Here is a 24,341-nt window from a genome sequence, read left to right as displayed (position 1 = left end):
AGGGAAGGAAGGGAGGGAGGAAGGAGAGACAGATGAGGAGGGAAGGGAAGGAAGGAGAGACAGATGGGAAAGGGAAGGGGAGGAGAGGAAGGAAAGAAGGAAGGAAGGAAGGAAGGAAGGAAGGAAGGAGAGACAGATAAGGAAAGGAAGAAGGAAGGAAGGATAGTGGAGGGAGGGAGGGAAGGAGGGAGGGATTGTGTGGTATATATTTTCCTCTCCTAAGCACTTTATGAAAGTAAAGGCCCATTGTCACATTTAATTACATGCACACTCTAATTTTGCAACTTACATAATTGGATATACAGACATGCACACAGGCACCCGCCCACATAAGAAATAGGCCTTCAATTTAATTCTAATAGCATTCCATGAGCAAGCAAGTAAAGTAAGTAGATTTTCATGGCTTTTATGGAAATTATGGGTTAAGGATTTTTTTTTCCAAGAATGGTAATGAGCTACAGAGTAGAAATGGATAGGTAACAAGCAGGAAAATGGGACTTTTATATTTCTATCCAGGGCCAAAATGTAAGCCTGGTGCTTTCTTTCTTTTTCTTCCCTTTCTTTTTTTTCTTTTTTAACTGTGAGCAACTTCAGTATCTTTTACACCTTCCAAAAATACATCCCATCAAGTATTTATAATTCTGTAACTGAGATCCACCAAAAAGGCCTTTTCTAACTCTAGTATTTTATTATTCTAATTAGAGGTATAGGAAGCTTCCATAATATTTACAGCAGGATCCCTGTTTCGCTGAATGAATATGTACTTTTATAGGTTTCCGGCAATGTAATGGTCATTTCTCTTTAGAAGGAAAGACTATGAGGTCTAGGAGCATGCATGGTTAGGAAAGGTTAATAATCTGAATTACTTTCAGCATATTCACATGCACTAATTCTCAGGGGGAAAACCAAGACAGTTGAAGGAATGCGGTATATCCGGGAAGGGAAGGGATAAGATGGGATGGGATCAGTGGTGAGATTCAGCCAGATCACATCTATTCAGGAGAACCAGTTGTTAACTTTCTAAGCAGTTGGGAGAACCAGTTGTTGGAAGAAATCTCATTTTGGTTTTTCCCTCTTTACAGGGCTAATCCTGTAAGGAAGGCAGGAAGGAAACATTCTGGTGTTGTTTCTAGCCTCATCTTGATTGCCCTGCTTAGAGAAACTGACTCTCCGGTTAACCCTTATTACGTTGTAAGAGCTAAGGTGAAGCGCCCATCAACATGAGTGATGTTGAGTTGGCCACACCCAGATGGATACATGACTACCAAGCCCCGCCTACCCAGCTGGTCATTAGGGCAGAGAACCAGTTATTAAATTATTTGAGCCACTGGATGGGATGGGATGAGAAGAGAACAGGGAAAGAAAGGGTTGGAAAAGAAAGGAAAGGAAAAAAATCAAAAACAAAATGAAGAATGCACTAAAAAGGTAAAAAGAAATAGAAAGAAACTTCCAAACATTAAGTCCTAAGCATTTTTTCTGTTTTGTGCAAAAAGGGCTTTCTGCACAAAAACAGCCATAAATGCAGATCCTGTCCCAAGGCCCCCATTTCTGATAATCTCCTTTTTGCAGATTTAATATCAGCACCGGTAGGTGCCTAAACGAAACCAGCAGAAAGCTAAACAAATCTAAAAATAAAAACTAATTATTAACAACGTGAGGTTTCAAGCAGAAAATCAATGCACCTGTCCAACATCTGTGGCAAGTGTTTTGGGGACTTGGCAGAATTCCTGTATAACAAATTCACACCAAGTAACAATCCTTCCTCATATCCCTTCAGCAACAGAGTGGTCAATGCCTGGAATGCACTAACCGACTCCGTTGTTACATCCTCAAACCCCCACAGCTTCAACCTCAAACTGTTGGGCCTCACCCCAGTGGTGGGATTCAGCCAGTTTGCACCTATTCGGGAGAACCAGTTGGTAACTTTCTAAGTAGTTCAGAGAACTGATTGTTGGAAGAAATCTCCTTTTGTTTTTTCCACTTCACAGGGCTAATCCTGTAAGGAAGGCAGGAAGGAAACATTCTGGTGTTGTTTCTAGCCTCATCTTTATTGCCCTGCTTACAGAAACTGCCTCTCCGGTTAACCCTTATTACATTGTCACAGCTAAGGCGAAGCGCCCATCGACCTGAGTGACCTTGAGTTGGCCATACCCACCCAGTCACATGACCACCAAGCCACACCTTCCCAGCTGGTCATTAGGGCAGAAGACCGGTTGTTAAATTATTTGAATCCCACCACTGCATCACCCCATTCCTAAGATGTCCATAAAGGGTGCATACATAAGCACACCAGCGTGCCTACCATCCCTGTCCTACTGTCCCTATCTATTTGTATTCATCACTTTCATTTATATCCATGTTTATATTTATACCTGCTATCTTGTACATGATTGATATACTAATGACTACAAATACAAATATTGGATGGAGACTCGTGGTCGCACATAAATGTAACGAAAGAATAATGGGGAAATGATTGTTATTATCCATTCTACTTGCCTCCCTTGTACCCAAATAATTAAATTGTCTGTGGAGATTCTAACTCCCCCAGGTCCTGGTCGTTCCAAAGATGCTTTTTTTTCAAGAGGCAACTGGACTTCCTGGTTTTTCTTTCCAGACATTTTGCTTCTCATCCAAGAAGCTTCTTCTTCAGCTTCAGGATGAGAAGTGAAACTTCAAAGAAAAACCAGAAAGTTCAGTTGCCTCTTGCCATTTGGTTCAGCCAAATTCATTGCACTGGTTCCATGTGTTGTATGTTGTGTGGTGTTGTGTGTGTGTGTGTTTGTGTGTTTACCTTATTGCTTGTCCAGTTGGTGTTATCTGCGATCAAAATACAGTAGGGCCATACCAGTGGTATAGTTCAACATTTCTTACTACAGGTTCTGTGGGCATGGCTTGGTGGGCATAGCAGAGGAAGGATACTGTAAAATCCCTATTCCCTCCCCACTCCAGGGGAAGGTTACTGCAAAATCCGTATTTCTTCCCAATCAGCTGGGACTCAGGAGGTAGAGAATAGATGGGGGTGGAGCAGTCAGAGGTGGTATTTACCGGTTCTCCCAACTACTCAAAATTTCCACTACTGGTTCTCCGCAACTGGTCAGAACCCCACCTGAATACCACCTCTAGGCTGTACATATATGCCTGCAATCTCTTTCTCCAACAATCCAATCCCATTCCATAGCTCTCTAAATTAGATGGAAAAATACAGAATGCTCATTGTGTGCAAGCCCTAACATATAACAGCAAGGCAGCGTCTTACCTGACCTTGTTAGGGATAACCAACTTGGAGTGGATAAAGTTTCTTAGGTGGAGTCAGAACAAGGAGTTGACAGCTACTCTCATTTGGGGCACCGTGAGAATGAGAGAGAAGATGGTGTGTCCAAGGGGGAAAACCTATAGGAGGAAGTAATGGTGAACAACATTTCACAGGTTGTGCTATTTTAGGAGGGGCTCCCAAATTAGGCCATACTCAGAATGCCCACCACCGAATGGTAAAGGACATTGAGACCATTTCTCTGGAAGCCATCTTTTATGTTGGGCCTTCAGGCCTGCCACATTTTCTACTGTGGGAAAATGGGAGCGGGGGGTTACATAGACTATGGGTGATATATAGTCAAAATAACATTCTTTTCTCAGAGAGTCAAGGACATCTTGCCCTGCATCTGGAAGGGTATGTCTAAGAGGCATCTCCATTCGGGATGGTGCCTGATTGGGCCATGTGATGGACATGTGGGTGCTGGGCAGGGACTTGAACTTTCAATTGGGTGGGGAAAACCTGGAAGCTTTCAGAGTTGGGTTTTCCCAGATGTGCCTATATGAACATCTCTAATAAAACGGAACTTTGAGGAAACTCAACTCTCGGAGTCTTCTTTCATTGGGGGTGTTACTTGGAATCCTGACATTAACCTGAATCCCCTTTAACAACTCTACCAGCTTCTCAGAACTCCAGGGTGCTGTCCGGGGTGCTGATCCCCAAATGTGACACTCTCTCCTGAAACGATTTAACTGAAAGATTGAAGGTTTTTTTTTTAACAGAGAGGAGATATGGCATAATGACATTTGAAGGACCCATTGTTATTGGAGTGACATGGTGGCTCAGTGGCTAATACTCTGAACTTGCCGATCAGAAGGTCAGTAGTTTGAATCTCTAGTGCCATGTAATGGAGTGAGCTCCCATTACTTTTCCCAAGGTGGCGCAGTGGTTAAATGCAGCACTGCAGGCTACTGCTAGATCAGCAGGTCAGCGGTTCAAATCTCACCGGCTCAGGGTTGACTCAGCCTTCCATCCTTCCGAGGTGGGTAAAATGAGGACCCAGATTGTTGGGGGCAATATGCTGACTCTCTGTAAACCGCTTAGAGAGGCCTGAAAGGCCTATGAAGCGGTATATAAGTCTACTGCTATTGCTATTGCTATTCTGTCAACCTAGCTGTTCGAAAGCTCATAAAAATGCAAGTAAAAAACTAGGGACCGCCTTTGGTGGGAAGGTAATGGAGTTCTGTGTCCCTTTGGTGTTTAGAGAAGCCGGCCACATGTCCACGGAGACATCTTCGGACAGTTCTGGCTCTTCAGCTTTGAAATGGAGATGGGCACCACCCCTAGAGTCAGGAACGACTAGCACGTATGTGCAAAGGGAACCTTTACCTTTTACCTTGACCTATTTTTTATTGGAGTTACTCAGGTTGTAAATCGGCCCACTGTATATGAATCAGGTATTGCCAAAGAGGAGTGGGTACTCATTGATTAACTGAACCTAGACAATCATGACCTTCTCACCTTTTAAAATTGGAAATATTGGAAATTATGAAGAACATTTCCTTGCTATCAGCTAGGATTTTGAAGGTTCTTGGTCAAAGCTGCTGATGAAAGCCATCCTCCTGTTTGAGAATCAGGTCAAAAGCCTAGATTTTGGAATCTGTTGTCCTGCAACCAAGCTCCAAGAACACCAAAATATCTACCCTTCAATTCTGACTACCTACTATAGGCTCTACTATAGGGTTTCAGGATTTGTGGCTTTCTCTTTCTCAAAGAAACTGTAGTGCAGGTAATATTGAAGAGGTGAGCCTTTCCTGCAAAGGTAAAAGTTCCCCTCACACATATGTCATTCCCTGCTCTAGAGGGCACTACTCATCTCCGTTTCAAAGCCAAAGAGCCAGCACTGTCCGAAGACATCTCTGTGGTCATGTGGCCAGTGTGACTAAATGCCAAAGGGGCATGGAATGCTCTTCCCTTCCCACCAAAAGTGGTTCCTATTTTCCCACTTGCATTTTTAGGTGCTTTCGAACTGCTAGGTTGGCAGACGCTGGGACAAGAAACGGGAGCTCACTCCATTATGTGGCGCTAGGGATTCGAACAGCCGAACTGCCAACCTTTCTGATTGACAAGCTCAACGTCTTAGCCACTGAACCACCATGTCCCTCTAGGCCTTTCCCGTAGGTATAAATTAATAGAAAGCAGGGGCAGCTTGGCGACCTGCAGATTCAAATTCAACATCCCATTAGCTTCATTCGTTTAAATGGTTCGCCACATTTTGCTCGTAAAAATCCAGGGAATCGCACTTCAAGGACAAGATAGACAATTCACGGCAAATGATCATCGACCTTTCACACCTTTGCAGTGCAGTACAGTTTAATAGGGTCACCTAAATTCGTTAACTGGAAGTGGCAGTCCATGGAGAATTAATGAACTGAAGCGTATCCACGAATGCTGGAAACTAAGGGTTAAAGTTTGCATATTTCCCCCCCTTCTTCTATCACGCTAAACCACTTTGCTTGACTGAGGTTTTGGCTTTTTCTTTCCAAGTGGGGGATAGATTTCTTTTTCTTAAAAAAAAAATGCACAGTTGGCACGATGCATTTGTAGCTTTCATTGATTTCAGTAGTAGAAACTAAAAACTAAAATAGCAACGATTCCTTTACTTAAAAAAAAAAATCAGAAAGGTTAACCGTAGCTGAACTGTGTCTCTTTCTTTTCAGATTCTGGATAGCAGAGCAATATCTGCCCTCCTAAAGCTTTTCCCTTGACCCCAAAAGCTGCAAAACTCCACTAATTTAACACCATACAGCCAAAGGAAGGGAGGAACGGCATGTCAAAGAAATAAGGAAAAACGTACATTTCTGCCACAGAAGTCTTCCAGTTAAGTTTCTGCACAAGATACTCTTCTATCCCTAATCGATAACATTAGATTTTGACTGTATCTGAGCATAAAACTCCAAATTCTCAACTCAACAAGCAGGGAATAAAAGAAAACTGAGTCCAAAAACAGTGATTACAGTTGGAAACTGTAAATGGATATGGAAATTAGAAATGCAAGACCTTCTGAGATCAGTTAAGAATTCTTTACAAATGGTATTTTGTGTGTGTGTGTGTGTGTTTTAACAGAAAAGTTACTTTCCGTGTACAGATTATACAGTAGATGCAGGAATCTGCCCTTAAAAGTGTAGTTTAATGGCTTCACACTAAAAGCTAGATTTTAGGCATCTGGGAGAAGCTAAGTTTTCAAAGCTGAATTGCAAATTTCTTTCTTTCTTTATTTAATATAATATATTTATTTATTTTCAATTTATGTCAGCTGGAAATCCCTTATAGTCTTTTAGTGGAAAACAAAAGAGAAAAATAATGTATGATTTGTACTTTTGAGAGTATGCTTGATGTGACTGGTAGTTTGCTTTAATTTGGTGAGATTCTGTCTACAGTTAAGGAATAATAATAAAAAAAAATCTACATGGAAGAATCACAAAGTGTCTTTCTTGGTTTTGGAGAGTGATATAATTGGAAGCTTCCTTCCTTCCTTCCTTCCTTCCTTCCTTCCTTCCTTCCTTCCTTCCTTCCTTCCTCCTTCCTTCCCTCCCTCCCTCCCTCCATGCCTGCCTGCCTGCATTCCTTCCTTCCTTCTTTCTTTCTTTCTTTCTTTCTTTCTTTCCTTTCTTCCCTCCCTCCCTCCCTCCCTCCCTCCTTCCTTCCTTCCTTCCTTCCTTCCTTCTTTCCTTCCTTCCTCCTTCCCTCCCTCCCTCCCTCCATGCCTGCCTGCCTGCGTTCTTTCTTTCTTTCTTTCTTTCTTTCTTTCTTTCTTTCTTTCTTTCTTTCTTTCTTTCTTTCCTTCCTCCCTACCTCCCTCCCTCCCTCCATGCCTGCCTGTTTACAAAACATGTTATGTTTTGTAAAAGTTTAATAAAAACTAAAAAAAGTCACAAAATACAAAAATCTGCAAATAGAAAGAGAACAACTATGGAAAAAGGAAGCAAAAATAGTGCTAATAGTAATATGCATATTTATTTATTAGCATTCTTGTTTTCCAATGAAGCTAAGTTAATTCAGTTTCATGCAGGCATACATAAAGAGTTAAATGGATCTCTTTGTTTCTCTTCATTAATCACAAACAGCTTGACTGATGACTTCACATGTGCATAGAGAATTTTTTTTTTTTATCACAAGTAAGTCTCCAAATTTGTCATTCAAATCCTTTGAGGAAGGATGAAAGAACAGATGAATATTTGGTATATTCTTAGAAGCTCCATAAAGATGTCCTTAATGTCCTTAATGTTTGGTTTCATCACTGAGATGAAACTAGTTATACTGTCATTTAAGTATACACAAATTTAGTTTGGCTAGCAACAAAGTTACATGCTGAGTTATTAAAATGAAACGAAAATATTTTCAAGATCATTAGCAGAAAAACAAAAATTTGTTAGTGACACTGATTGTGCTTTGCTACATAAATTGGAAGTTCCTTTTATAATTGGTGTTATTACTTTTTTTTTTCAAGATAATACATTAAAAAAAAACAACTAGCAGGCAAAAACATTCATAAGGAAAGAACTGGCCTTAGCTAAGAGCAGGAAAGTTGAAGAAAGAGATAGTGGGATTGATTCTGGTTGACCAAGACCAAAACTAAAGAGCAAATTCATTCAATTGCATAATTGAGAAGACAGCAACAGGCAGCAATAGCAATAGCAGTTAGACTTATATACTGCTTCATAGGGCTTTCAGCCCTCTCTAAGCGCTTTACAGAGTCAGCATATCGCCCCCCACAGTCTGGGTCCTCATTTCACCTACCTCGGAAGGATGGAAGGCTGAGTCAACCTTGAGCCGGTGAGATTTGAACCGCTGAACTGCAGATAACAGTCAGCTGTAGTGGCCTTCAGTACTGCACCCCAACCACTGCACCACCTTGGCTCCCTGCAATGCCATCCCTGCAAAGAGGCTGAAGAAACCAAGGATCACTTGTCCCAAATGGGCTATTTCAAGAGACAACTGGACTTTCTTGTTTTTCCTTGAAGACTTTTTTTGCTTCTCATCCAAGAAGCTTCTTTAACTCCAGGATGAGAAGCAAAATATCTTCAAAGAAAAAAACAGAAAGTTTTTTTCAAGTTGTCTCTTGAAAAAGCACCTTTGGGACAACCATGACCTGGATGACTGAGAATCTCTATAGATAGTTAGCTATGCCAAGGATCACTTGGCTAGCTGCTGGAAGAAGATCACACAAACTGACTGCAAACAATGATATGAAAAAGCAGCGACAAGGGTGCATCGGAGGATCTGCAGAAGTAATATTTCCCTGCAGGCAAGAAGTGGTGGAACCACAAAATAGCCAGTGGTAGAAAATGAAGAAGCTAAAGTTCTCTAGGACTTTAGAATTTAAAAAGGCAAGACATTTGCCATATAACACCCTACACTTAACAATTATCAATAAGAGACAAAAAAGATAATGGATGTGCCAGAATACAGAGAAAGCAGAGTACAAAAGAAAGAACTGGAGAAAATCACAAAATACCCCACTTCCCCCCCCCCAAAAAAAAACACAATGACCTTGTTTTGAAAGATAATGTTAGAACTATTGGATATTTTGGAATAATGTAACCCAAAAAGCAAGCTGCATTGATCTTCAGAAATGCAAAGAAAGCTTTTGACAGTTCAAACTGGAGTTTATTATTTAAGGTTTTGGAACATCAGATCTTGGACAGAATTTTATAAACTGAGCGAAAATGATTTACATCTCACAGACAGCACAAATAATCGTTAATGAAGATTTAACAAAACCATGTAAGATGCAAAAAGGAACAAGACAAATTGCTCCCTGTCTCCTCTCTTATTTATTTTAGTTCTTGAAATGTTAAGAGATTCAAACCAAAATGAGAAGATCAAAGGTGTAAAGATTAAGAAAGAGTCGTACAAATTTTTGCAGATGACCTGGTTTTGATTTTGGCAGAGCCTTTAAGAAAAATGAACTTTTAATGAGCAAATTAAAAGAATGTGGATCATTAGCAGGCTTTTAGATTAATAAACAAAAGGTAAAGATGTTATCAAAAAAAAATCAACTTACAAGACCAAAGAGAACAGATAACTAAAAACAGATTTCAAGACTGAGAAAGTAAGATATTTGGGCAGAACAATGACAAATGTGAAGTGTATGTTATTTCAAAATAATTGCTCTAAGATATGGAGTGGAGTAAAAAAAACTTTTTAACATGTTTGAAGTACAAGTAATGCATGCATTAATTTAAAAGATTTTAAAGGTTAATTTATAACTGAAACCAGAGACCAAAGGGAGAAGAAGGAGAGAAGAAGGGGAAGTAGAGAAGGATGACAGAGGGAAGAAAGGAGGTAGGGAGGGGGAGGAGAGAGGGAGGAGAAAGTGATGGTTAAGGTACAAATATGGTGTATGGAGAGCAGAAAAGCCAATAATTGGTTTTTGGGAGTTGTTGGTAAGATGAGTTGATATAAACATTTAATAATAGAATATGATGTTGGTTATGTAATAGCATACATGTGATTAATGTTATGAAAATGAAAAAATAAAAAACATTATACATTTAAAAAATAAAAAAAATAAAAAATGAGATAGGAAATAAACACTATCTGTTCCAGGGACGCCTCTCTTGGTTAATATTTGGTTTGGTTGGTTTGGTTTGGTTTGGTTTATTAGATTTATATGCCGCCCTTCTCCAAAGGACTCAGGGCGGTGTACAACATTAAAAGAAACACATAATACCAAAGTTTTAAAAAATTAAATAGAATTTGCAAATAAGGCCGCCAGAAAATGTTAAGCTGAACAATTTCCTATAAAGATTAATAAACATAAGGAAGCTGCTTAGCAAAGCCCGTGTTTCAGAGAGAATTGAGACAATGAGGGGTCTTTTGTTTGAGTTTAATAAATGAGTAGGCAGAAGCTTCCTACAGAAAGTGAAGCTAACTTAAAGTGAGGATGCTCGCTTATTACACAAGACTTTTGTCTCTGTAATTCTGTTTTCTTTTCCAACCATTCTCTTTCCCTGCATTGGGCTGCCTGCCAAGATTTATCAAAAGCACCTTTATTTATTTTTTTGAACAGTGTTTCCTGGAGAGGAGAAATTCTTGAGCTTTCTCTTCGGTGCTTCCCTTTTTTTTAAAGCCAACCTTGTCATGTGAAATGAAAATATGTTTGGATTTCATTGTAAAATATAAACAGTCTAACTAAGCTTATTCTGAGTTAAGTTAAAGAGGAGTCCCTGTGGGTCTTACCCCCAAGTTGTGGCTGATTGTCGGGGGCTATGCTCATTTTCAAGACGATTTCCATGATCGGTGGGTGGCATGACATCACCGAGTGCTGTTACTTTCCCGCCAAAGTGGTATCTATTGTGATGACTGGTGACAAGGCACGGAGGCAACGCAGCCTGCTGATAGTTCAAATTCCCCTTTATTGCTCCAACTTTTCCCCAAACTGTTGTGGCCCAGCAGGAGCCGTTGGAGCTGCCACCAGACTCCGACAGCGAGGGGCCCTATGAGTCGGCTCTGGAGGATGTGGAGGACCCTGGACAGGGTTCCGACTCCGAGCAGGGCGCAGAGAGGCTGGTTGGCCACCGGAGGTGCCTGAGCCTTGGACCAGTGGGAGGAGACAAGGGAGAGTGATCCGGAAGCCGGTAGTGAGTTGTTCCTGGATGCACGCCATCGAAGAGCTAATAGGCATCAGGAACAGTACAGGAGGTAATTGCACTCAGCTGGTGGTCATTAGGTTCCTCTCCAGACTATAAAAAGACTGCTTGTGCACACGACCCTCTTGCAGAAGTCAATGCAGGAACTAATGTTGGAGAACATTATTGTGAACTTGGCAGACTGGATTGCTGCCACGGCTTATCTGTGCTGGATTGCTGCCCAAGCTTGTCTGTGCCAGTTTGCTGCCAAGGATCTGTCTGTCTGTTAATTAAATGTCATAACTTATCTTTGGCTTGGAGTGTGCTTTGGTGTGGAACGAAGGGGGTCAGAACACAAACGCTCATGTTTATAGCAAGTCCCAGAGTAAAAGTACTCACACAGACTTCCAGCAGCCTCTGACAGTGAGTAGTCCAGCAAAAGGCTGTTAGCACAAGGACTTCAAGGCAAGAAGTCCAGTGAGGCAAGGGAACAAAGCAGCAATAAGGCAAGAAGTCCAGCAAAATCCAGATGTTGGCAACAGCACACAAAGCTCCATGAATTCAGCACTTGTTCCTGACCAGCTCCTCTCTCTACAGAGTCTCCTTAAGTCTCAGTCCCCAGGTGTGCCTTTTGAAGAGGGGCAGGATGCTCTCCTCCCAAGTTGTCAGGTGGGAGGGAGAAAGCCTGAGTGCATGTGCAGGGCAGGGGGGTGACATGTGCATGAGGCACAACATGAGGGTGTTAAATTATGGTAGTGGGCACATGAGCATGTGCAAGAGCATGCACATATATGCTTTTGGCACCCAAGGTGAAAATGGTTAGCAATAGCAATAGCAGTTAGACTTATATACCGCTTCATAGGGCTTTCAGCCCTCTCTAAGTGGCTTACAGAGTCAGCATATTGCCCCCAACAATCCAGGTCCTCATTTTACCCACCTCGGAAGGATGGAAGGCTGAGTCAACCCTGAGCCGGTGAGATTTGAACAGCCGAACTGCAGAACTAGCAGTCAGCTGAAGTAGCCTGCAGTGCTGCACTCTAACCACTGCGCCACCTCGGCTCATCACTGTTCTATGGTATCAAACAGATAGTCCTTGACTTTACGACCGCAACTGAGATCAACATGTCTGTGGTGAAGTGAGTTTTGCCCCATTTTACAACATGTCTTGCCACCATTGTTCAGTGAATCACTGCAGTTGATAAGTGAGTACCTCGGCTGTAAACTGAATCTGGCTTCCCCATTGATTTTGCTTGTCAAAAGGTGACCATCTGACCTGGGGACACTTCAATGGTCATAAGTATGAAACGGTGGCCAAGCATCTGAATTTTAATCAGATGATCATGGGGCTGCTACCCTGTTTCCCTGAAAATAGGACCTCTCCGAATAATAAGCCCAATCGGGCTTTTGAGCACATGCGCTAAAATAAGCCCTCCCCTGAAAATAAGCCCTCCCTGAAAATATTGCAACACAGCAGCAGCCATGAGGTGACCACGCTCACCATCTCCTGCACCTCAAAAATAATAAGACCTCCCCAAAAAATAAGGCAAAGCGCTTATTTCAGAAGTCAAAAGAAAATAACACCCTGTCTTATTTTCGGGAAAACATGGTCGTAAGTGTGCAAAAAGTGGTCATAAATCGTTTGTTTCAGCATCGTTGTGACTTTGAATGGTGACTAAATGAACTGTCGAGTATTTTAGAAGAGCTCTTTTAGAGGAAAACCAAGAATAATCTTGCATGTTGCTAGATCACTGTGAGCAGTTGTAAACAGAGACTCATTGTGTGAAAAGGGGCTAGGGATGAGATGGTGGTGGAGGAGGGAATCTCTTTTCTGGCATGTAGGACTTGGAAAGGAAATAAAGAATGCGATTGTCTCTGCAACCTATCTAAAAGAAATGCCAAAGGAACATCTTAAATACTCTACATATTGCATTCCTGACATGATCACGGAAAGGAAGCAAACCATGCATTTGCTGATGAATATACTACAGTTCTCACTGTAGCTGGAGGCAAAAAAAAACCCCAAAAACTAGTTCTAATTAATCACCAATTAATAGAAAGCTTAAAATATATTTCTGCTTTAATTATACATATAGCTTCTCATTAACCAAGGCTTAATTAATCATTTTTTTTTAAAAAGAAACATTCTAAGGACGGTGACTCATTCCACAAACAACAAGCCAAAATGACTAACAGGGATGCAAAAGTGAACTCAAAAAAAACCCCAAACACATTCAGCTGTTTTCCCCCTTCCTTGCTCGGAAGACAACAGGCGAAACACACAACCCCACAAAACCCCCCACACAGCGATGTAGGCAGACACAGCTGGTGCACTTCATTTAGCTGGCATTGGAAAGGAAGTGGTCGGTACCTTTGGGAATTAATCAGCACTGCAGCTAGCAAAAGGCAGCGTCAATCAATATCAAAGGTAGGTTTCGGAGAAAGGTTGAATGAAAGGCCTGACGGAACAGGCCACGTTCCTCTGCAAGCTACGTTCCTCCGGAACTGATTATTATTATTTTCATTGGATGTAGATTGAGGATCTAAAAATAAGTCCAAGTATAGACATTGTTGATCAAAGATGCTTCACCTATGCTTTTAGAGCGGGGTGTCAAACTCGGCACGCGGGCCGAATCCAGCTCACAGGATGCTTAGAGCTGGACCATGGGGCCACCTTGGAAGGACCAGCCTGTGGTGTCTCTGCCAGCGAAAATGGAGCTTGGGATGGCCACATGCCATCCTCCCAAGATCCATTTTCACTGGTAGAGGGTTGCAAGAGGCTGTCACAGCCGTAAACGGAGCTCAGGAGCCCATTTTTGCTGACAGAGCACTCGGGTCCGCACAGGCGGCCACTGACACAAGTGACATCAAGCTGGCCCTGCCCCCCCCCCCCAAGGTCAAACACAACCCTTATTCTGCCCTCAATGAAATCTAGTTTGACACCCTTGTTTTAGCTTGTTCTGGGCAAAAACAATAGCAGTAGTACTTAGACTTGTATACTGCTTCATAGTGGCTTACAAACCTCTCTAAGTGGTTTCACAGAGTCAGCATATTGTCTCTAACAATCCTCATTTTGCCAACCTGGGAAAGATGGAAGGCTGAATCCAACTTGAGCCGGTCAGGATCGAACTCTAGACTGTAGGGAGAGTTTTGCCTGCAATACTGCACGCTAACCACTACATCACCAGAACAATGTTGGTTTCCAACCAATGTTTCGCAGAAATCTTGGCATAGTTTGGAAGATGAGTTGGAAGGGAATGTGTCCAGGAGGTCAATTATGTTTCTAGGAGGTCAATTACATTTCTATGTCCAGGAGCAAAATTTGCTGTATGAGATGAAAGTTAACTATGCAATGCTATACTTTGCTGTGCTGGACTATGCTATGCTATGCCATGCTATACTACACTCTGCTATCCTATGGTATTCTATGCAATGCTACACTATCCTATACTTTGCTATGCTATGCTATGCTATGCTATGCTATGCTATGCTATGCTATGCTACGCTATCCTATCAAGCTTGGCAACCTTGAGGCATGTAGACTGAAATTGACACAGATAACAGGGAAGTTCAGAGGACCTGGATCATGCCCTGCTTGATCTGTGTCTGTCTTTTTAAAAATTTGCCCAGAATCCTGTCCAAAACACACACACACACACAACAGTGAGAATAGGAGATATAAAAAATATCACAGTGGAACATAGAAAGGGTGCCAGTTAAATCTGCCATAAAAACACAAGGAACTTCACAGAAGCAAGACTGAATGTTCCATGACTTGTGAGATCTAAACTGCCTGATCTTAACCTCTGTTCCTGACTCAAGAGTGTACTTTTACAACTTACACAAGTTTCAGAGGTCTACAAATTTGATTTCGTATTGAACTGTTTTAGAATTTATGGGAACCTCAATTATTTTGCTAGACCAATTCTCGAATACAGCTCATCTGTCTGGAGCCCGCACTGCATATCAGACATTAATACAATTGAATGAGTCCAGAGATATTTCGTCCTCCGCTCCTCTGCTCGCAACAGAATCCCTTATGCCACCAGGCTTGAAATTTTGGGCTTAGACAACTTAGAACTTCGCCGTCTTCGATCCGACCTAAGTGTAGCACTTAAAATTATCTGCTACAATGTCCAACCTGTCAACGACTACTTCAGCTTCACCCACAACAACACGCAAGCACACAATAGATACAAACTTAAGGTAAACCGCTCCGAACTCAAATGCAGAATATATGACTTCAGTTAACAGAGCGGTCAATGCCTGGAATGCTCTACCCAACTCAGTGGTTTCTTCCCCAGACCCCCAAAACTTTAACCTTAGACCTCACCCCATTCCTAAGAGGTCTTTAAGGGGCATGCATTAGTGCACCAGCATGCCTACCATCCCTGTGCTAATATTCCCTTGTATTCGTATTCATTTCACGTATTCATAATCATGTCTACATTTATATCTTTCATCTAATTTATGCTTGATGAAATAAATAAATAATAAACAAACAAACAAACAAATAAATATCCAGGAACCCTTTCTCTTATTACATTGATCTCAACTCTACCACTCCGCTGGATAGTATAACCAGTAAAAAGAACAAAAGAGATTTACTCATTCCAAGATAAGTAAACTCGCCAGTACTACAAGCCTTTGAATAATTAATCTTTGACTCAAAGGAACCTTGGCATTATCACCGCAAAGGACAGCCCAAGACGGGTCAAGCCATCATCTTAGCCATGTGAAACCAGCCTGATTCTTCCTGAGACACCAAGCAAAATTTGAACAAATTCTGCAAAATAAGAGACGATCAAAGGACACAAATACCAGGATCCACACAAACCTGAGTTTTGCATGCATGTTCTCTTTATGTTTGTCCTCCTCCCAATTAAAACATTATAATTAATGCATAATGAATTAAACTATTAAGAACATGCCCTTCTAAATGCACAACAGAAGCCACTCGCGGGTAGACAAATCCCAGGTAGAATCGATTCACCTGTTGTGCCCCTTTTTGTCTTTAATAATTATACACTAACGAAGGCACACCTGCACACACCTACAGATTTCCATGTGTGTCTCTGTGTGTAGATCACAACCTCCAAGCACAAGCACACATACCACACCAACAACTTGGATATCTATATATATTTTTCTGGAAGATTGAAGGAGTCCTGAGCTCCTTCAGGACTCCTTGGCGAGTCCTGGTTGAGCAGCGGTCTCTTCACTCACCTTGTTCAAGCGGCTGGCTTTTGGTTGAAGTTGTTTTCATTTTGAGTGCCTCCCTCACCGACATGTCACAACACGAGCCTTTGTTGGTATCTTGGTCGCTGTCTGCTTGGTCACTATCCCCGTGCCCACTGTCTCTCAAACTGGCTCGTTCGGGATCCTTGAACGTGGAGCTACTGACATTTGGACATGAAGAGGAAGAAAGAGAGAGAGCGGGGAGAGAGGGGAGAGGGATGGAGAGAGACGAAGGGGGAGAGGGAGGGGAGAAAGAGGAAATGAGAGGGAGGGAGGGAGAGAGGAGGAGAGGGAGAGAGAAAGAGGGAGAGGGAGGAAGGGAAAGAGGAGAGGGAAAGGGAGAGAGAGAGGGAGAAAGACAGAGGCAGAGGGGGATGGAGGAGAAGGAGGTAGAAAGAGAGGGGCGAGAGAAAGAGGGGGAAGAGAAAGAGGGGATGAGAGAGAGGGGGAGAGAGGGGGAGAGGGAGGGAAAAAGAGGGAAAGGGACGAAGGGAGAGAGGGGAGGGAAAGAGAGAGGGTTGAGGGAGAGAGAAAGAGGGAGAGGGAGGAAGGGAGAGAGGGGAGGGAAAGAGAGAGGGGGGGAGAGGGAGAGAAAAAGAGGGAAAGGGACAAAGGGAGAGAGGGGAGGGAAAGAGAGAGGGGGAGGGAGAGAATGAGGGAGAGGGAGGAAGGGAGATAGAGGAGGGAAAGAGAGAGAGGGGGAGAAAGAGAGAGGCAGAGGGGGAGGGGGAGGGAGAAGAAGGAGGTAGAAAGAGAGGGAGATGGAGTGGAGAAGAGAGGGAGAGAAAAGGCGAGGGAGGAAGAGGAAAAAAGAGAGAGGGGGAGAGAGGGAGAAAGAGAGAGGAAATGGAGACAGGGAGAAGGAGATAGAAAGAAAGAGGGCGAGAGAAGGGGAGGGCAGGAGGGAGGGAGGAAGAAAGAGAGAGAGGAGGGAGAGAGTGGAGAGGAGAGAGAAAGGAAGAAAGAGAGAGAAAGAAGGGGGAGGGAGAGGGGGAGCAGAGAGAGAGAGAGAGAGAGAGAGAGAGAGAGAGAGAGAGAGAGAGAGAAACATGTCAAACTTATATTTACTTGGCCAACCTAATTTGAATTGTGGTCTCTGGCAAACAATTTTGACAGGAATGCAAATGGGGAAGTCAAAGAAAGTTATTTAACAGGGCCTTACCTTTGAACAAACTGTTGCCTGCTACCCATGTAATTGGACTCTGCAGGAAAATTGTCTGTCTGTGAAAGAGAAGGAAAAAAAATACATCTAGTTGCACACTGGACAAATCTCCTGCAGAGCAACAAGACTTCCTAGAGGTGGCATGATTAATCATTCCAGTACGGAAAAGAAAAGAAAAATCCCCCTTAATCTTCAGATTCCTACTTTTTAATTTCCCTGGAAAATGTCAGCATATGATTATATACCCTTAAAGCGATCCTGGTCCACAAATCACTTGCTAAAACAAGCGAGGGAGGTTTGCACAAAGAAAAGTTTTGCACTCAGGCACACAATGCACTTCCCTCTTCAATGCTCTAATACAGTGTTTCCCAACCTTGTCAACTTGAAGATGTCCGGACTTCAACTCCCAGAATTCCCCAGCCAGCGAATGCTGGCTGGGGAATTCTGGGAGTTGAAGTCCGGACATCTTCAAGTTGACAAGGTTGGGAAACACTGCTCTAATAAGGCAAGATTGAATCACTTGCAGTTTGCCCATGACAGGTTCCATCCCTTTGCATGTTAACCATGGACACATTCTCACATGATCTCTATAAACCAGAGAGCTTCCAAATTTCCTGGGTCATGGAACCTGTTAATTTTTTTTTTTTAAAAAAAACATATTTTTTTTAAAAAATCCCAGAAGCAAAGATGATTAATAAAGAAATCTATTGTGATAGAAAGACTATGTTTCCCCTTCAATCACTCACTGAACCTCACCAATTTCTCCTGCGGACAATTTTTGCAATGGGTAGAGAGAGGGGGGGGGAGAGGGAGAAGGAGAGAGAGGATAGATGATAGATAGATCAGTGTTTTTCAACCTTTTTTTGTGCAAAGGCACACTTTTTTCATGAAAAAAATCATGAGGCACACCACCATTAGAAAATGTTTAAAAAAATTAACTCTGTGCCTATATTGACTTTATATAAAGTAATTTTCCCACGGCACACCTTACACTATGTCACGGCACACTAGTGTGCCGCGGCACAGTGGTTGAAAAACACTGAGATAGATAGATAGATAGATAGATAGATAGATAGATAGATAGATAGATAGATAGATAGATAGATAGATAGATAGATAGATAGATGATAGATAGATAGATGATAGATAGATAGATAGATAGATAGATAGATAGATGATAGATAGATAGATAGATAGATAGATAGATAGATGATAGATAGATAGATAGATAGATAGATGATAGATAGATAGATAGATAGATAGATAGATAGATAGATAGATAGATATGATATGATATGATATGATATGATATGATATGATATGATATGATATATAGCTATAGAAGATATGGATGATAGATAGAGAGAGAGAGGGTTAGAGAGATAGCTATAGAAGATATAGATAGATAGATAGATAGATAGATAGATAGATAGATAGATGGATGGATGGATGGATGGATGGATGGATGGATGGATGGATGGATGGATGGATGGACGGACGATGGATGATAGGAAGGAAAGGATAGGATAGGATAGGATAGGATAGGATAGGCCAGGACAGGACAGAAGAGAACAGAAGAGAACAGAACAGAACAGAACAGAACCGAACCGAACAAAATAAAATAGAATAAGCTGGAAGGGACCTTGGAGGTCTTCTGATCCAACCCCCTGCTCTGGCAGGAGACCCTATACCATCTCAGACAAGTCACTGTCCAGTCTCTTCTTAAAAGCCTCCATTGATGGAGCACCCACAACTTGTGAAGGCAACTTCTGTTCCACTAGTCAATTGTCCTCACTGTTAAGAAGTTTCATCTTCATTACAAGTTGCTTCTCCCTTTGATTAGTTTCCAACCACTGTTTTTTGTCTTGCCCTCTGATGCTTTGAGAGGAGGAGAAGGGAGGGAGGGAGGGAGGGAGGGAGGGAGGGCCTGCTCCAGAAAGCCAGTTTACCCTGCAATAATTACATGTTATATTTATCAACTCACCAGTAGATTAATCAACTTTGCAGTCAAGAAAAAAAAAAACTAGAGTTAGGCAGAAGAGTTCTAAACTAATTAGTTTAATTAGCAATCTATGCACAGATTTTTTTTTTTTAATCAGGCAGTCCTCGACCTCACTCCATCATACCCTGAAACTGTACAATCCAATAACAGTTTTATCACTCTGTTCATTTCTGAGGTCCTTGTTGGGTATCGGTTCATAAACACACACACACACACACACACACACACGATGGTCTCAGTTGACAGATGTTCATGCACACAGCAGCAAATTGGCTGGCTGCTGGTGGCTGGAAGTTTCAGCCCCATTTATTAGCGATAATATGGAGGGAATCTGATACTTGTCATCGGAAAAGATTATTTCATCCAGGACGGAGAGAAACTAGATCACTCAGATAGCATGTATATTTACAGACACAGATATGATGTGACTCAACCACCCCTCGCTACTGTATTTCCTGTGAGGAATGATCAGTGATGAAAGATGGATTAAGATAAACTACGACACAAATAGGCCTAACGTTTTAAGGCATTAAACCCAAAGCTTTTGTTTTCAGAGCTTGGCATTTTTCTTTCCCAACACATCCATCTTTCTTACTCTTTATTTAATACAGGAGAATAAGATCTATTTTGTCTCTCGTGCACATACATACATGTTGTGGCCCAGCATGAGCCGTTGGAGCTGCCACCAGACTCCGACAGCGAGGGGCCCTATGAGTCAGCTCTGGAGGATGTGGAGGACCCTGGACAGGGTTCCAACTCCGAGCAGGGCGCAGAGAGGCTGGTTGGCCACCAGGAGGCACCTGAGCCTTGGACCAGTGGGGAGGAGACAAGGGAGAGTGAGCCGGAAGCCAGTAGTGAGTTGTTCCTGGATACACGCCATCGAAGAACTAATAGGCGTCAGGAACAGTTGCGCAATTACAGGAGGTAATTGCACTCAGCTGGTGGTCATTAGGCTCCTCTCCGGGCTATAAAAAGACTCCTTGTGCACACGCCCCTCTTTGCAGAAGTCAACGCAGGATTGAATGCCGGAGGACATTACTGTGAGCTTGGCAGGCTGGATTTCTGCCAAGTCTTATCTGTGTTTCTTGCTGCCCAAGCTTGTCTGTGCCAGTTTGCTGCCAAGGACCTGTCTGTCTGTTAATTAAATGCCGTAACTCATCTCTGGCTCGGACTGTGCTTTGGGTGTGGAACGAGGGAGGTCAGAACACATACATAACTATAGCATCTCTTCTCTGAAGTCCCTTTTCCTGTTGTCTACTCACTCTATAAAGACCCTTGAAAAGTAATGAGGGTTGCTAATTTTGTGACCTAAGAAAAGGTAAAGCTTTTCCCTGCTTCAACTATAGGGGGCGATGATCACCTCCAGCATCATCTGAAGAGGTTTTTTGTGACCAGCATGGCTACATGCCAATGGTGAATGGAACACTGTTACTTTCCACCTAAGTGGTACCTAGTTATCTACTTGCATTTGCATGCTTTCGAACTGCTAGGTTGGTAGGAGGTGAGGCAAGTAATGGGAACTCACTCCATCGCACGGGGCTTGGGTCTCAAACAGGGGTTGTCAGCCAGTGGTGGGATTCAATTTTTTTTACTACCAGTTATGTGGGCATGGCTTGGTGGGCGTGACTTGGTGGGCGTGGCAGGGAAAGGATACTGCAAAAATCCCCATTTCTTCCCAATCAGCTGGGACTCTGGAGGCAGAGATTAGGTGTGGGTGAGGCCAGTCAGAAGGGGTATTAACCAGTTCTCCGAACTACTCAACATTTCTGCTACCGGTTCTCCAGAACTGGCTAGGACCTGCTGAATACCCCCTCTGTTATCAGCTTTCCATTGAAAAGTTCAATGTGTTTTAACCACTGAGCCATTACACCCTCTTGTTACTTAAGTGTGAGCTATTTATTGAGCTTTTGAGTCAGATTTTTGACTCCTGAAAAGTCTTTGGACTGGTTTTCTTGGTGAGGTTTTTTTAGATATAAGTTGCCATTGCCTCCTTCCTAGGGCTGAGAGAGAATGATTGGTCCAGGTCTGTAGAGATTCTCAAGTTATCGAGGTCATGGTTGTCCCAAAGGTGCTTTTTTCAGGAGGCAACTGGACTTTATTTTTTTTGAAGATGTTTTGATTCTCATCCAAGAAGCTTCTTCAGCTCTGACAGGAGAGTGGGGAATGGATCTTGTCCACTATCCTATCAGAGCTGAAGAAGCTTCTTGGAGCAGATGCAGACAGAGATAAAATATTTAAGAGAAGAATTTGGGAGGCAAGTCCAAAAAAGCACAGCAATTAAAATATTGAAGCGGGCAAAAGACGATGGATAGATGATTTTTTTGTTTTTATTGTTGTTTGAATTTTCCTTTTGAATTTGAATTTGAATTTCCTTTATTTGTATGCCGCCCTTTTCCCTGGGGGGACTCAGGGCGGCTCACAATTCAAAAAGGGAGGGGGGGAAGACAAACAGTATTCCAATATGGAAACAATACAACATATTAAAAGAGAGCACAACAGTCACACATATCGGGTGGGGTTGGAATCTTAACCCCAGGCCAGCCGGGACAGCCAGATCTTCAAAGCGGTGCGGAAGGATTGGAGGGTGGTGAGGGTCCGAATCTCCATGGGGAGTTCGTTCCAGAGGGTCGGAGCAGCCACCAAGAAGGCTCTCCTCCGGGTAGTTGCCAGTTTGCACTGGCTAGTAGATGGAATTCGGAGGAGGCCTAATTGATGTGATTGCCTCTCTTCCTCTTAAAGCATAGCAATTAAAGTATTGAAGGGGGAAAGAGATGATAGATGGATGATCTCTCTTTTTTTGTTTTTCTGATTTGCCTTTCCTTCTCTCTGTCTGTCTCTCTGTCTCTCTGTCTCTCTGTCTCTCTGTCTCTCTGTCTCTCTGTCTCTCTGTCTCTCTGTCTCTGTCTCTCTGTCTCTGTCTCTGTCTCTCTGTCTCTGTCTCTGTCTCTGTCTGTCTCTGTCTGTCTCTGTCTCTGTCTCTGTCTCTCTCTCTCTCTCTCTCTCTCTCTCTCTCTCGGGTGACTTGATTAGACGTTAGATAGGATAGAGAGAAAGAAAAAGTCTTTTAATAAAAGGTGACATGATTAAAAGCTAGAATAAGTGATAGAAACAAGAGAAGGGAGAATACTAGTGTATGCCTTTTCATATAATACAATAAAAGTAATAACAAGAGAAAGCATGAAATAATTGAACAATGATAGATTGCAATCTAATTTAAATGTGTATTATATACATTTATAATACATAAGTTGAATGAATGTAATAATTATGATTAACTTTACTAGTTTTATTTAGAATTAGAATATATGACTCCAAGTGCCATACTCTTCACGCATTGATTTGATATATTTATAAAAAATTAAAAACTTGAAGAAAAAAGTTTCTTGGATGAGAAGTGAAATGCCTTTAAAGAAAAATCAAGAAAGTCCAGTTGCCTCCTGAAAAAAGCATCTTTGGGACGATTGGCTCAAATCCACTCAGCTAACTTTGTACCCCAAAAAGGACTAGCACCCAGTTTCCCTATTTTTAGCCTAATGCCCAATGCTATTTTTTATAGCCTGACATCAAACTTTCATAAATATGAAATAAGGTTCAACTCTTTCAATCTATCTTCTCTGGTGATCTGCTTTATAGGCAAGACAGAGCTTTAAACTTCATCTTCAAACATTACTTAAGCATAAGTAAGCTTCAGAATCCTGCGGATATGAGCAGATGACTAAAGTACTTCCATAAACAGAGAAAACAGTATTACCAGGGCCAATGCGACAGTATTTTATCATCAACACTCATTCGTCTTCATGGTGAAAGGTGTACAGAATTGACAGATCAAGCATGCGTGTTATGGTCTGCCAGCAGAGTCGGACAATGAAGAGGTTGGGGAGAAACATGGGACAGTCCTGAAATCTGGGGAAGGCTTGGACGATGGCTCTGCATTGGAGACAGAGAGGGGTCCAGGGCCATCTGGGAGTTATGTGCTGCCCCCGGAGCCTCTAGAGTCAGACATCAGCGAGGCAGAGGAACATGGGGAGGCTGTTCCCAGTGCGCGCATGCGCAGAGCTGCCAGAAGACAAGAACAGGTAAGACAAAAGAAACAATTCGGGAATAAGGCTTAGCAATGATTGGTCCCTCCCATAGGACATAATAGCAATAGCAATAGCAATAGCAGTTCAACTTATATACTGCTTCATAGGGCTTTCAGCCCTCTCTAAGCAGTTTACAGAGTCAGCATATCGCCCCCACAATCTGGGTCCTCATTTTACCCACCTTGGAAGGATGGAAGGCTGAGTCAACCTTGAGCCGGTGAGATTTGAACCGCCAAACTGCAGTTAGCAGTCAGCTGAAGTGGCCTGCAGTACTGCACTCTAACTACTGCGCCACCTCGGCTCTTATAAAGGAGGATCAAAGGGACCTGAGCCTTTGCAGGAAGCAATTTTGTTCGTTCTGGTCAGTTTACATTCTGAAGCTCCGTTTTGACTCTTTGCCAAGGTGGCGCAGTGGTTAAATGCAGCACTGCAGGCTACTGCTAGATCAGCAGGTCAGCGGTTCAAATCTCACCGGCTCAGGGTTGACTCAGCCTTCCATCCTTCCGAGGTGGGTAAAATGAGGACCCAGATTGTTGGGGGCAATATGCTGACTCTCTGTAAACCGCTTAGAGAGGCCTGAAAGGCCTATGAAGCGGTATATAAGTCTACTGCTATATTGCTATTGCTCCATGTGGCTTTGCCAAGCTAATTGCCCATTAAGTCTTTGGCAGCATTTCAAGGGAGAGAAAGGTGGGTGCTTATCAGCCTTATCCTGAAAGACTTTGGCAGACTTCTGTCGGACTCTTTACAAACTATTTGTTACTCATTAAGGGCTGTGAATGAACATAATTCACAGCCGTAGAAATAAAAAGAGAGTTTTGGGGACTAAGCATGTGATTTTTACCGTCTCAGGAAGCCTAGGTCAGAAGAATGCAGTTGATGTTTTCTCAACTGCATTCTCATATTTTAAGTTTGGTGGCATTTCTTTTATAGCTCAGTAATTAACTGCAGAGTAGGAGGTTATTGGCAGAAT

General features: G+C 42.5%; 1 protein-coding gene across 1 annotated transcript in view; it reads right to left on the bottom strand.

The window, feature by feature from the left end:
- PCDH17 (protocadherin 17) overlaps window positions 1-24,341 on the bottom strand; it is a 208,861-nt gene that overhangs the window by 103,374 nt on the left and 81,146 nt on the right. Inside the window, 2 exon segments of the mRNA XM_087726270.1 lie at window positions 16,111-16,283; window positions 17,285-17,343. Of these exon segments, the coding sequence (XP_087582396.1) occupies window positions 16,111-16,283; window positions 17,285-17,343 (232 nt within the window).

Source organism: Thamnophis sirtalis, unplaced genomic scaffold, assembly GCF_051295495.1.
Source record: "Thamnophis sirtalis isolate CommonGarterSnake01/CBP01778 unplaced genomic scaffold, rThaSir2_p1.2 scaffold_12, whole genome shotgun sequence".
In the NCBI taxonomy this organism is placed as follows: Eukaryota; Metazoa; Chordata; class Lepidosauria; order Squamata; family Natricidae; genus Thamnophis; species Thamnophis sirtalis.
The sequence above is the reverse complement of the archived record's forward strand: the minus strand, read 5'-3'. Positions and strand labels throughout refer to the sequence as shown.